The sequence below is a fragment of the Sinocyclocheilus anshuiensis genome, unplaced genomic scaffold (genome assembly GCF_001515605.1).
Source record: "Sinocyclocheilus anshuiensis isolate Anshui unplaced genomic scaffold, SAMN03320099.WGS_v1.1 scaffold726, whole genome shotgun sequence".
Taxonomy (NCBI): Eukaryota; Metazoa; Chordata; class Actinopteri; order Cypriniformes; family Cyprinidae; genus Sinocyclocheilus; species Sinocyclocheilus anshuiensis.
In genome coordinates, this window is record NW_015542365.1 from 254,334 (window position 1) to 268,803 (window position 14,470).

General features: G+C 37.5%; 2 protein-coding genes across 3 annotated transcripts in view; both read left to right on the plus strand.

Annotated features, from left to right (window-relative positions):
* LOC107692097 (regulator of G-protein signaling 9-like) overlaps positions 1–3,039 on the plus strand; it is a 15,303-nt gene extending 12,264 nt beyond the window's left edge. The window contains exons 18-19 of the mRNA XM_016491001.1: positions 2,309–2,727; positions 2,804–3,039. Coding sequence (XP_016346487.1) covers positions 2,309–2,727; positions 2,804–2,960 — 576 coding nt within the window. The 3' untranslated portion in view covers positions 2,961–3,039. The remainder of the gene's footprint in view (positions 1–2,308; positions 2,728–2,803) is intronic.
* A 980-nt stretch (positions 3,040–4,019) lies between these two features.
* Positions 4,020–14,470, plus strand: part of mrtfab (myocardin related transcription factor Ab) — a 30,286-nt gene continuing 19,835 nt past the window's right edge. The window contains exons 1-3 of one of the 2 annotated variants that reach the window (XM_016490932.1): positions 4,020–4,120; positions 4,905–4,975; positions 8,573–8,771. In XM_016490932.1, coding sequence (XP_016346418.1) covers positions 8,648–8,771 — 124 coding nt within the window. In that variant the 5' untranslated portion in view covers positions 4,020–4,120; positions 4,905–4,975; positions 8,573–8,647. Of the gene's footprint in view, positions 4,121–4,904; positions 4,976–8,572; positions 8,772–12,152; positions 12,433–14,470 lie in introns of those variants that run through there. The other variant, XM_016490935.1, reaches the window with a different exon arrangement.

The following is a 14,470-nucleotide window of genomic DNA, read 5'->3' on the forward strand; positions in this document are numbered from 1 at the left end:
ATATATATATATATATATATATATATATATATATATATATATACACCTTGCTACGTGTACTGTGTTAGGCTAACCGAGACTTGTCATTTGCACTTATATATTGTTGCTCTTTTGTTAGTTTTGACTGCTTTTATTGTCCTCATTTGTAAGTCGCTTTGGATAAAAGCGTCTGCTAAATGACTAAATGTAAATGTAAATATATAGAGAGCATGTTGCGTCTGTAATATTCCACAGATATTTCTAGTTTTTGAAAATTTGCTTGGTATATTTTTTAAATATCATAGAAAATTTCCATTTAGCCTTTTTAGGCCATTATTTTATTCTTTCACAGTCTTGTCATTCACAATCATTTTTAATGTTTGTCATATTTATGTTTTGTCAAACTTCATACATACAGTCAAACCAAATTTGTTCAGACACCTTCAAAATTTCACACATTACACACAGTTTATTCGCTAGAGTTTAGAAAATGGTAATAAAATATGACAAGAACTCAGAGTTAAACTGTGTCAGAACAAATTCAGGTCAGGTCAAAGTGTTTGAATAATTTTGGTCCCAAATTTTTATCAGTTTTACTGGTAGTCCACTGTATGAAGCATTTTTGGGTATAATATGTCACAGTTTACTTTCTTTTGCTATCCTTACTTACATGAATAAACTATAGTGTCCTGCACCCACTAGTAAAAAAATATCAAAAATTATATCTGGTGTCTATAATAATTTTTGGTTTGACTGTATATCTTCTTTTCATTTTGTAAAACCAAAAATGATCAGATGTCCTCCTCATTACTACAGTTTGTTTTTGTGTCATGTTTGTTCCATTTACAAGTTTCCTTGTAAATCATGAATTTATTAAAATTAATAGAAAAACCATTTCTGCCATCTGTGGTCACATCATTTGTCTTTGTCATCCGTGATTGTTGTTGAGTGAAATGTACTGTATATACGCATGTCACCATGTATCTCGTCAGTATATGCATAGTTACAACTTGTCTAAAATAACTTTGACCTCATGCCATTAACTGAGAGGAAATTAACATGCTATTCTGTCATCATTTACTCACCTTCAAGTGTTTTGAAACCTGCATGACTCACATTATTTCGTAAGCACAAAAGGGGTCCAGGCTGTTTTTTCCATACAGTGAAAGTGAATGGTGACCCTGGCTGGCAAGCAAGACTGTCAAGACAACATGTTCATTGAATCTATTTTTGTGAAGCTTGACAGACACTTTCACTGTATCAAAGCAAGCAGTGTAAATATTCTGCTAAACCTTGACAGACACTTTCACTGTATCAAAGCAAGCAGTGTAAATATTCTGCTAAACCTTGACAGACACTTTCACTGTATCAAAGCAAGCAGTGTAAATATTCTGCTAAACCTTTCCTGTTGTGTACAACAGAAGAAATAAAGTCGTATGGGTTTAGAACAACATGAGAGTGAGTAAATGAAAAGAATAAAAAAATTAATCATTCTGTTCAATATATTACCGAAAAATACTATCCTGACCTGAACGTAGGTTAATCAAATTGCAAAATTAGGTAAGCTGAGGGTTCAAAATAATTTCATATAGGTCCTAATAATTTAATTTACTGTAGATCCTAATTTGTACCTTTAAGGCACTAATATGAAACGTACCCATCCCATTAACAGCTTTTGTACTTTTTTTCTGAGAGTGTAACACCAAATGTCTCAAATATAGGCTGCAAATTTATGGTAAAAACTATGTCTTGAAAATATTTCCTGAAAAATCTCTCATGTACTTTGTATCGTGATCACTAGATGTCATGCTTGTGTTCCTCTCATGCTAATGCAGTTATTTTATTTGCAGTAGATGGCAGAATGAATGAATATGTAAAACAGAAATTATTTGTTATGAATGGACAGTTATGAAGCAGTTAAGTTTATATACTGTACATAGAACAGCACAGTTTTATCTCACACACACACACACATTGTTCAACGTTCATTGATGCTCCAGAAGGAAACAAGATGCATTAAGAGCCGGGGGGTGAAAATGTGTACATTTTTCTTATTTTGTTTAAATATTATATATATTGTTACATTTAGCACTGCCCTTCAGAAGCTTCAGAAGATACTTACATGTTTCCCAGAAGAAAAAATCGGTACAATTTACCCTGATCATCAAGTTCAAAATACCTCATAAATGATTCATTGATTTGTTGGATGGACTTCCTACCAGGAATGCACTGTATTGCATGGTCTATATTTTCTACTCCTGATTGTAGGGTGCTCAACATAAACAGTATTTAATACTAATACATACTTTGCATGAACTGTGTCTTACAGCTCTGCCGCTTCACAGCACCTGTGCCTCATCTGGCCGTGTATGCAGGCATTTGTGAAGCGCAGTCCACTGCCTCCCCTGGGCTCATGACACTGCCCAACAGTGCTGCCTGCCCGTCTCCCATCAGCGTCGCCATTGACAGCACTCCAGCCTCTGAGAGGAGGTTTGACGGCAATGGAGGGCCTTCCTCCTCCCATTTCCCATCTATTGCAGAGGCGTCAGTATCGGAGGAAGAGAACCAGCTACCTGCCCCAAAGTCTCGTATGACTCTGTCACTGAGCAGACTCCTCCGCAGAGGATGCAACGCTCCATCCGTCTTTGCCAGCCTATCCCCAAAATGTGCTGTGGCTTCAGGAGGAGGCAAAGTACAGCCGCTTGGAGTGGAGCCACTTGCACAACCTCAGCCCAGAAAAATTGCAAAGTTAGTACACGCACTTTTTGGCCTTATTTTGATGTGATTTTACAATATATGACAAGTAACCAAACTGCTTTCACAGCTTTTTTCAAATCAAAGTTGACATCCCACCTGAATGCCGCATCTACCCCATTGATTCAGAAGATGAGGAGGACGACAGTCCTGATACAAGAAGAGGAGGTGTGAAAGAAATCATTTGTCCATGGGAAACTGTCACCAAGAAAGATGGAGCTGGATAGACGAGTCATAGACGAGTCAGTAGAGAGGAAGAAAGTACACTGAACTAACACTTGTGTCATAAATATGTTGTCTTACAACCCCGAGAATGCTGTGGTAGTAATGTATGAAGTAATGTATGATAGATTTTAGGTAGTGCCTACACGCTATTGTAGCCAATGATTTGGTTAAAATATGTTTAAATGTTGGTTTTATATACATAAATTCGTATTCTGATGTCACTGTTCTTTTATGACTGAAGAGGCCTTATTTTAAGAGATTTTTTTGTTTGTTTAACTATCATTAGTTTATTTAGTGGTGCGGACAAAAGATTGTGTACTTGGCTTGTTCACTGTTTTATATAGCTGCAAAACATGCATAAATGTGAATTGCTTTAAGAAATGTTATTTTCATAGAAGTAAATCTAGTGAGGCAGTAAAGCGGAATGTGAATACACATTTGCTGTCTGAATGTATAACCTTTAAAATGTTTACAGTTCACTTCAGAATGTGAATTTGTTCATGACTCATGTTTAAATTGTGTAAGTGCCTCAATAAATCATTCAAAGGTAGTTATTTTGATGTGCAATTGGTGTATATACTGCATATATTTAGTATCCAGTGTAACTGGCATTTTGTATATACTTTATTTTATATTTTGTTCCTTTTCGGATCAAATGTCTCTACACTACAGAGGAAACTAGAAAAAAAAAAACTGTAGTGATGGGGACTTTTATTTTAACACAAAGTAACCTAACTCTAGCTTCTTATTTTCATAGCAGCATTATTCAACGCTATTGGTCTTGCAAGCACAAGACCACAAGTTATTGCCTGGCTATACTGTTAATTTAGGATCGTTTGTTTGCTTAAGGTTTGTTTATTATTTATTTAATGTAAAGTTGTTTTATTTTCCATTTTATGATCTTTTTATTTTATGTTTCCTTATATTTGGAATGCCATGAACACACTTTTTTCAGTCATGTATTTTTATCTGCAGATCGTGGTTTTTATTTTAAGTGGACTTTTATTTTCCGGAAGTTCTGTGACTGTATTGTCTGGCTGGCTTCACAGCCCTCTGCGGTTGAACAGCAGAGAGTAGCCGGATGTCGCAGTACAGTTTTTTTTTTGAGTACATGAACACCTTTGTAAAGCCGAACGGTTGTTGCGTTTCACTTTGCGACTCGGTAAGTCGTTCAAATCAAACAGGTTCGCATGTGAGTCCCCCTTTAAACGATGAAAGTTTCAAAATAGTAACAACAAGTAGCGGTATGTGACAATTCATCCGCTTCTCATGTAACGTTATTGTTGCTCAGCGCACATTTCACTTGATCCACTAGTGTCTGTTACTACATACATGCAGCTGTCGCGACGAGGATCTGGCCTGCTATATCTGGCCTGTTTAGTCTTGTTAAACGTCGCAAATGTGATTGTTTTTCAAATGTATGAGCTTCATAGCAGCACAAGCTTCTCATTTCCTTCCATGTCGCATCGGTGATTAATGTGTAACAGTAAGCGTTAATAAGTGTTATAAACGAAATGTGTGTCGTGGTCTGTTTATTCTCTAAACCAAAACACTGTCATAATGCTGAAGATGTATGATTATACTATTTGTCCTGGAATATATGAAGTATTTGATGAACTAGTGCTGGGACACACCTACTAATCAACAAATTGCGGATATGTCTCTTTTCCACTTGATGGACACTGACGAGCTATCAAGGTGCTTATTATATATTAATAAAATCTGGCCTAATTTAGCACAGTTCTTCTATTTGCATGCTCGTCACGAGCTGGGAAAAAAAGAGGCATTTCTGGTTAATACATAAGCATCTGCTTTGCTGCTATGCAAACACGTATCTATAACTTCATGGCATAATTTGCCTGTTTGGCTTTGGGATACTGTATAATGATTATGTATTTGTATATATACAAAGTTTCTTTACAAATGCCTGTCCTCTCTTCTACAAGGCCTTTAAGATGCTCTCTAACTGTGAGTGGAAATGAGGCTGAAATCTGTTACTGTGGATCTCATAAAAAAGGTATTGTGCACTTTAATATTGATTTGATTAAGAAGTCATCTGTACTACCAGCATGGCAAATTTAGAATTTCTGATCTACTCCAGAAGGGAGTGTCTATCCATATTATGTTTTTCTGTCTTGTTAATGGGGTATGGGGTTACCTGCATCACTTGCCATTTGCTCATGTGAAGGTTTATGTGTTTTTAGCATTATTTTTTGTGGCTGATTGTTAAAGGCAGGTGTGGACCTGCTCAATAAAGAATGTCAGAGAGGTTTATGTCTTTTCCCTTGTCAGTGTACTAGGCCTGAACACTGCATGTCTGAACACTGTTTCTCAAGTAAAGTTGGAATGTTCTTGAAAGATAATCCCTTTCTGGGATACGTAAGGAATAGTGTGCAGCCAGTCTGTCTTTGCTACAGAATACACTCCAGCAGGGTGATCAGGACCCACGCATAAATTACTTATCTTATATTAAAGATTCTGTTAAGGAAAATAGTTTGTTATGCTTTAAACCAGTGATTCTCAACCTTTTCACTTGAAGACCACTCATTGTCTAACACAATATTCAATGCCACCCCCCATACAGGCTAAAATATTGACAAAGCTGCTTGTTTTTAAACTTTTTATTATCTTATTAATAAATGTATTATTATTTTATTGAATTAACCACTTGATTTATTGGATTCATTTTGTGATTCCACAAGTATTAAGAAATGTATGTTCTTCAGTAAAAACAATATTTATTGATAAAAAAAAAAGATTTAGATTTTATGTATTTTTTAGCATTTCAATTTTGATTACAGTTAAAATATTTAACATATTAGTAATAATTTATTAATTTAAATACTTTTAAGTCATCCCGTTGCCCCCTTGGAATTTTGCTGAGGCCCACTGGTTGTGATCCACTGTATTAAACAATCAGCTGCAATGTAACATGTTTTTATCTGTTTATGCTAACCATAAAATTAATATTGAACTACTATATTTGAACTACTAAGTTGCACAGTGCTGCCAATTAGCTGTTCTGACTGTGAAATGTACAGTTTCGCATCATCTTAAAAAAATATTTAACCTCTTAGATCAGAATCAAGTGTTCCAGAGAGCCATGTGATAAGCCAGCCAGGTTTTAATATTAAAATGTGTTATTGATTTTTTTTTTTCCATAGTTGGCAGGAGACAATGTACTGTAATCTAATACTACTTTCAAAGAAAAGAACACAACTTGCCATGGGTTGTGAAACTCTGCTGTAATGTTTAGGCTTACAGCAATAGGAAAACATTTAAATAGTCTCAAAAGACTCGTCAAATATTAGGTAACAGCCTCAAAAGAAAATTATTTCTTCTTTCCACCCCACCTCTCTTCTCTTGGGATGGGAGGGTGGGATTCGCGTATCGATAGACTCTGGATGCTGATGAGCTCATAATGAAGAATGCATTAGCTAAAAAGATGGACCACGCTTTCACAAAGCAATAACTCAATCATACAGTTAGACATTGATTTGGTTGCTCTTTAAGAACAGCTTTCAGTAACACTTCTCTAATATTCCGATCTATACCCATTAAATCAGTTGTTACAAAGTCCATCCAAAGGGTTGTTCCACCCAAAAATGAAAATTCTGTTATCATTTACTCACCCTTATGTCGTTCCACACCTGTAAGTTGTCATGGTAACTCTTTAGAATAGGGAACACATATTCACTGTTAACTAAGAGTTTTCCCTGAACAAACTCCTAATTTGCTGCTTATTAATAGTTAGTAAGCTAGTTGTTAAGTTTAGGTATGGGGTCAGATTAAGGGATCTAAAATATGCTCATGCAGAATAAGCTATTAATATGTGCTTTATAAGTACTAATAACAAGCCAATATGCTAGTAATATGTATGCTAATAAGCAACTAGTTAATAGTGAGAACTGGTCCTTAAAATAAAGTGTTACCGTTGTCATTTCTTCTGTGGAACATAAAAGAAGATATATGGAAGAATGTTGGCAACCGAACAGTTCTGGTTCCCATTGAATTACATAATATATAGAGAAAAATACAATGGAAGTCATAGGAATTCAAAACTGTTTGGTTACCAACATTCTTCGAAATATCTTCATTGGTAAGTGGGTGAGTAAATGGTGAGCGAATTTTCATTTTTGGGTGTCGGTAGGGGGTTGCCGTGATTTTGGCAAGTAAGACATGTTCCTGGATCAACATCTTTTGTTGATCCTGGATCGACATAACTGTCCAAAAATATAGACCTAACCCAATCCCTACCCCTAAACCTAATCCTACCCATAATTTATTTGGCCATTTTTTTAAACTAAAATCAGAGGGAAATGATAGGTGAATAACAAGGGTGTACAAGCATCTAACCCTGATTGTAAGCCTAAAACTGACATTTCTTGAAAACGTATCCCTCAATTCTGATTGATTGATTAGAATGTTGTTCCAGGATCATTAAGCATGTTGATCCAGGAACATGTTGTACTTGGTGAAATCACGTTCACCATCGGAAGATGTGCTACATTAACTCACAAATGGAGAGTTGCATAATGTGTATTTGGGAATGCCATCTCCTCGGTTTTAATGCTCAGAATGACCATTGCCATCACTGTGCTCCTAGTCAGATGATACTTTAAGTTGTTTTTAATGCCTCGTTGGAAACTGCATCTAATGCTCCATGTGGAGCCTTTACAGCTACAGGAATTGTCCTAGACTTCTTTCCAGGGCTTGTGCCAGCCTTTTTCTGCTTAATGCATTCTGCCCAACTGTTGGGATAAAGAAAGAAAACAACAATGAAAGCTAAATAAATATAAAGAAGGCTAAATGATAAAATCAGCAACATGGAGATGTGGACAGATGGGTGGATAAACAATTCAAATTAATCAGCGGGGTGTGTGTGTGTCTGTGTGCACCCTCCAAAAAAACCCAAAATCTCATCATTTGCTCACCCTCTTGTTGTTACAAGGCTGTATGACTGGCTTTCATTTGTGGAACAAAAAAGAAAACATTTTGAACAATTTGCTGGTTGCTCATTTTCATACAGTTACAGTGCGTGACGGTTTTTAATTAAAAAAAAATAATTCATAGTCCATATGAATCATGTCCTATACACCCAAGTCTTAAAAATCAATACATTTTTTTTTCTAAATCACTTACTGCTGGAGGCTTTGAGTTCTCCACTTGATGTTATTTTACATGCTTTTGCAAATCGCTGCCTCCAGTCATGTTGGAAGACACTGAGAATTTGTGAGTTGCAGAGTGAGTTACACAATTCTTCATGTCTGAAGAATGTGTTTGGGCTTTATAGAACATGTAACACACCCACAGTGGTTTCACTGGTTTAAGTAAGCGAGTGATTTAAAATAAGTTAATGGGACATGCAAGGCACAATTTTGCTTTTAGCACAGACTGTGCTGCATAAAACCTTTTCTAAAGTTGTTTCTGAATTTTCTCGGAAAGGTCATTTGTTTAGGGTGTGATGTATTTATTTGTGCACAGAAATGTATGTCAGAAATGTACCCTCTGTTCTCACTCAGCAAATCCTTTGATTCCCTTTATATCTGTGTTATGTCTGTCTGTGTTTTGCAGTTTCTAATTCAGCCTCATCTCTGTAATTAACCTGTCACAGGTCTGACTACTTCACCCACCTGTCACCCTGGCAGCGCAGGAAGCCAAGCGTGGGGAGGAGCTAAGCCCTGGCAGCATGGTGTCTGCTGTGGGGAACGGCTCCGTTCCCAGTCCTCAGAGCGAGGCAGTGACCAGTGAGTTGCAGGAACTCTCTCTGCAGTCTGTACCAAGCTTACTGCCCCTGAAAGAACGCAAGAATGGTGAGTTACGGCACACTAGTGCTAGTCCGTGCAAATGCAACTAGTGGATGCATTTGATTGATCAAAAGGGACCGTAAAAGATATTTAAAATAAATGCTACAAAATGCAGCACAACTGCTCTCAACATTGATTATAATAAGAAATGTCTCTTCAGCACCAAATCAGCATATTATAATATTTCTGAAGGATCATGTGACCTCAAAAGTTTGAACCGTTATATACACATGGTATTTAATTATTACCATATTCATTAGGGCTAATTTAAAAATGTTCAATTAATCTTAATCTTTGAAATAAAAATTTAGTCAAATCAAGAGCTTGTGAATCAAATTTAATCAGCAAATCTGTATTGATACTCAGCCCTAATGTTCAAATGCTGTGGTGTTTGCATTGTACTAGTACATTGCACATTAAGGTGGATAGTACAATGTAATAGATTTTACTTCTTTTCTTTGTAGAGGTAGGCTGTGTTTCATTAGCCACTAGGTAACTAGATGAAGAATAATTGTAGAATTTAATGGTGTGGAGTTGTAATGTCTCTCATAAGAACAGGATGTACAGCAGCATATGTTCTGTGGATGTAAACATCGGATGATTTTCTAATTAGATATAGCACACAATAATGAAGTAATTAGATCAGTCGCAATGTTACAATTTTGTATGTGCAGAAACTTACAAGACTCAACAGCATTAAAGCAGGAGACAACAGAAACAATGAGAATGTCTTATGCAGTTGCCTTTATTTCAGCTGCTTTTTGCACTTTCCACTGAGAAACATTGGGTGTCGTGAGATGGAAGGAAAGAGGGTAATGTTATTATGCGTGTGTGTGTGTGTGTGTGTGTATGCTAATTGTGGCATTCATGAACAAGGAAATTCTGGAAAAAAGCCCAAGTCATAAGCATGCTGCAGGTCGCTGATTCATTAAGTTATGTAATGCACAGTTTTCTTTACATAAAGGAATGAATATTCAGGTCTTGTGGGAGTAGGGTGTCAAGGAAGTGTACATTATTAAAAGTGAAATGGCTTGTTAAATCTGTGACATGCAGTAGGACACTTCAAAACGTGTCCTTTCAGCTCTCTGATATACAGCAGACACTCTGTTTGACTTCAGGAAGCTTAGAGGAAAGGACGATTTAGAGAAGTGAAGATTAAACAGCCAGCAGGAAGACGGACAGACGCTGCAGCATGCTGTGATTTCACTCCAGACGGGATACGTTTTCATTCTAAAAAATCCGTGGGATGTTATTATGTAAGGTTTGCTGTGGTAGGTAGGTGAGTGGTGGGATGTTGTTGCTTTTTTTTTTGTAACTCTGCCATTCCAGAACTGCCGGAATGCCAATAAAGAGTTAAACTCCCATGTAACAGCACCTCAGAAGCTCATGGCCTGCAGTCACCACTCCCTTCTTTCTGTCTTCAGCCCCCCGAGCTGCACTTCATTAGATGGTAGTAACAGACATGTTAATGCAGGACCTCTCTCTTCTCCTGCACAAAACAGAAGTGATTGCTGTTAAGGTGTTTGGAGAACAATGTTGGCAAGTATATAGGGATGCACAGATTATTTTTTATTTTTTGCAACATAATTTCAGACAAAAATAATCACTATTTATCAGATCATTTTACTGTTAACAGCAACTTTGAAAAAAGAAAAAGCAGCATGCATTTGAAACAATGCAGGCAAAGTCTCTTTCAAGGAAAGTCTGTTCACTTTGCAATACCTCTGGGAAGCTATTTCAGGAATCCAAGACTCCGTCGAGGGGTTATGACGTCATTGGCAGGCAACACAATGACACTATGGACACGGTCCGTGTCACTAGTTAAAATTGCTTATTTCTCTGGATTATACATTCTTCGAAACATTTGGGATAATGTAAGTACACAAGTCAGCAAAATATATAACACTGTTCTAGTGGTTTTTGGATATTTTTCAAAAAAAAATCTTACATATTGTGCCTTTAATATGCTATGCATTTTATTAGACAGGTGACGACCACACAGAGTAGCATTATAACAGAATGTTCAAATGTATCTAGAATGATAAAACAGCGCTGCTTTTTTCCCCCACATACTCATGACCGGAAGGAGCGGAAGCGGTCGATTGTGGCATAATAAAAGCTCCGCTGCTTTCGAGATGTGTGTCGCACTCATTCAGAGGCCTCCTTTTGCTTTGACAGCTTTCCGCCTCACTCTGCTTCATACTACGACGTTAATAAATCTTTAATACATTAGCTCATCCATGAACATGATTTCTGCCCGAGTCCCATTGGATTGCGTCGGCTGTGGGGATGAAGACGACAACTCCAATGATTCCACACCCAGTCACGGTGTCATCAAACTACGCCTTTGTTTCTTTGTTTGTTTTGAATACGCGCCCTCTACAGTCATGGCCAATGCAATGGTTACCTCCAAAGAAACACGTGTAGCCATCATCACTTTGCATCAAAATGGCCTCACAATCACATGCAAGGAAATTGCTATAAAGAATATTTCACCTGAAAGAACCATTTACCGGATCATCAAGAACTTCAAGAAGAGAGGTTCGACTGCATTGAAGAAGCCTTCATTATATATTTAAATTCGGCAACAATCCGATATTAACTGTCCCATAAATGTTGTTTCTTTTGCTCAAATAGCATTATGCTTATATTTCAGCCTAAACCAGCCAGTGTGCATGTGTGGTCTGAAACACGCATCTCAGAACACTGACTGTTTTTATGGCTTTTTATTATGACTTTACACACTTTGTATTTCTATATCTGAAGTCTTTGATGCAGGTTTTATTAAATATAATGTAAATGGCTGATATGTTGACGGTAAAGAGGTCCCATTTACAGTTGTTTCACATAAACTCTGTCTGTGAGATGAGATTTACTCTAAGAAATGACAGATGAATGCAATTGCACAGCAAACCCGCTGTCTGTGGAGACGTATTTTCCTACACGATAGTCTTAAAAATTCAAGCAACAGTTGAGCTATGTTGCAATGTTGCAGCTTAAGTAATCACTGTTTGAAGTGAAGACGTTTGGACGAGGGAACAGAGGCCTGAGGAAGGACGTGTGTTGGGTAGCCGTCCTGAACACTTGATTGCATAACTTTGTGTACAGAGCAGAAATCCTGCCTCTCAGAAAGCAGGTGGTCAGGAGAATGAGAGGGTGATCTGGAATGTGTTTTGGCTTCAGTTTCTGGCTTGTAGTTCACACACGCTTACTTCTGTAGTAAACGGGTGACCTCAAATCAGGACACAAAGTCCCTGATCTCTCCTCCCCTCTCTCGTGGAATGAAAAAAAAATGGCTGCAAGGAACAGGAAAACTAGGAGTTGCTAAACACAGCTGAAAACAGAGCCTGAAAGCAGCACTTAGGCAGTAATAAAGAAGAAACCGGCTCATATAGACAGACACAAACGCTTGTGCTAACACACCCACATCTGTAGGGCGTGCACACACACGCTGGCTCCGAGCGGAGGAAGGTGAGAGGCACACAGACACACCCTGCTGTTCTTGGATCTACTGCGGGAATTATCTCTCAGCAGAACAGCACAGAGTTCAATCATTCAACTTCATTCACAGCTTGTTGTGTTGTCCGTACTGGAAATGGAGTAATAAAGTGTGGCCGTGATTGTATCCGTATCCTTCTGCACTGGAAGGTTATGGCCATACATTTAGGTACAGTACTTGCATGTTTAAGTTTTTTTTTAAATGTTAGATGTTTGTTGATGTGAATGAAGTCATATAGAGGTGTGGACAACTTGGTTGAGGTTTAACAACTTATGTTTAATAGATAAGCCTGATGTTTGCGAAGTCCTGCACAGGATTTATTGCTGTTTGAACTGATGTCTCACTAAACCACAACATTTGCTTAATCCTGAGGCCAAGCTATTGACTCAGAGATTTTTAGCTATTAAAGATGTTAAACATTTTCGTGTCTTAGGTTTTCAGATAAATACCGGAGTAATCAAACAGTTGTGGAATGTGACTGGTTAGTTATTCCCCATGAATATTCGTTATGCATTTAATTTGAACTTGATCCATGATCTTGACAACTTGTTTTTTTATTTATCTGTTTATTTTTTTGGGGGGGGCATCATATTTATTAGTGTTTTAGTTAGCTTTTATTTTTTAAATTCAGTTTTCATTTTAATTTAAATTTGAATAGTGTTATGTACTCTTGTCATTTTTATTAGTTTTTTTTTTTCAATTTTCTGTTTATCTTTAATTTATTTTTAATTTTTTAGCTTATTTTATTTCAGTTAGTTGGCAAGGCATCGTTTCCATTTTTTTAGATTAAATGTTTTCTTAAGTTTTTGTCTATTTGTTTTTTTATTTTATTTCAGCTATATTTCATTTAACAACAGCAATTTTTAACAGTTTTCGTTTTGTTTAACCATAACACCACTGTTGAGCATAGACAGGAAAGTAAGGAGAAGAAAAGAAAGAAAAAGAAGAAAAGAAAGTGACGTGACGTGGCCAAGTATGGTGACCCATACTCGGAATTAGTGCTCTGCATTTATCGCATCCAAAGTGCGCACACACAGCAGTGAACACACACACACCGTGAACACACACCCGGAGCAGTGGGCAGCCATTTTTTGCTGCGGCGCCCGGGGAGCAGTTGGGGGTTCGGTGCCTTTCTCAAGGGCACCTCAGTCGTGGTATTGAAGGTGGGAGAGAGCGCTGTACATTCACTCCCCCCACCTACAATCCCTGCCGTTAAGAGACTCGAACCCACAACCTTTGGGTTATGAGTCCAACTCTAACCATTAGGCCACGACTTCCCCATTATAAGAGAGAAGGGGTGAGAGAAGGGGAATGGAATCAGGACATGACCCTGGTTGGACTCAAATGTCCTGAGCATAACAGCAACTTTATTAGGATACTCTTTTATGCATAAAACTTGCAAAGAAACAGAAAGAATGGAATATACAACCAAAAAATCATTAATTCGCCTGTGACACGGCCCCTGAACACTCCAGAGTGTCAAAGCACACTTACTTGTACTACTTACTTCTACTGTTTTGTTGCTTTCATACTTTTAAGTGAAATTCTCTAAAATGATACACTATAGAAACAGATATGTGGAGAGCTCACCCTGGAATTGCTCCAGCTGGAAGGAGCAGGATGTGTCAATGATGGATAGGAGTTTTTGCTCTCTCTTTTGTTAAAACCAGCTGTTTTCTCCCTGAGGTTTGGCAGTGGAGCTCAGAGCTTTGAGGAAAAGAACAGACTCCTTTTGGGACAGAATGTCTGGGTCAACAAGACAAGGAAACAGAGTTACCATGCCATGTTTGATGCTGTGTTATAAATCAGCTCTTGGACAAGGAGGTTTGACAGAGTCCTGGCAAAATTCAGCGTAAAGGGTGATTGATTATCTGTGAGAGCCCACTCCTCCAGATGCGGTGCCTTGACGTGAGATATTGGATTAAAGAACAGTTATGTGAACTTTTTGTGACTTTGGTACCAGTCGCCATGAGATAAAAACATTGATTTTTAAGTGCAACTGATGGATTGATAGAAGCTCTCAGGTCGTTTTCATTCCCACTGCCACAGTTAATATTGGCTAACAGTAATGTTTCTGTATAAATGGTCAAGATTTAGACAGTTAGTCCTGTGAAACTGTATGATTTACAAGTCATATTGCATCATTATTGCTTTCCAGAGCGCAGTTACTCTGCTGTGGGTTTTGCACTGACTGTCTCTGGGTTGC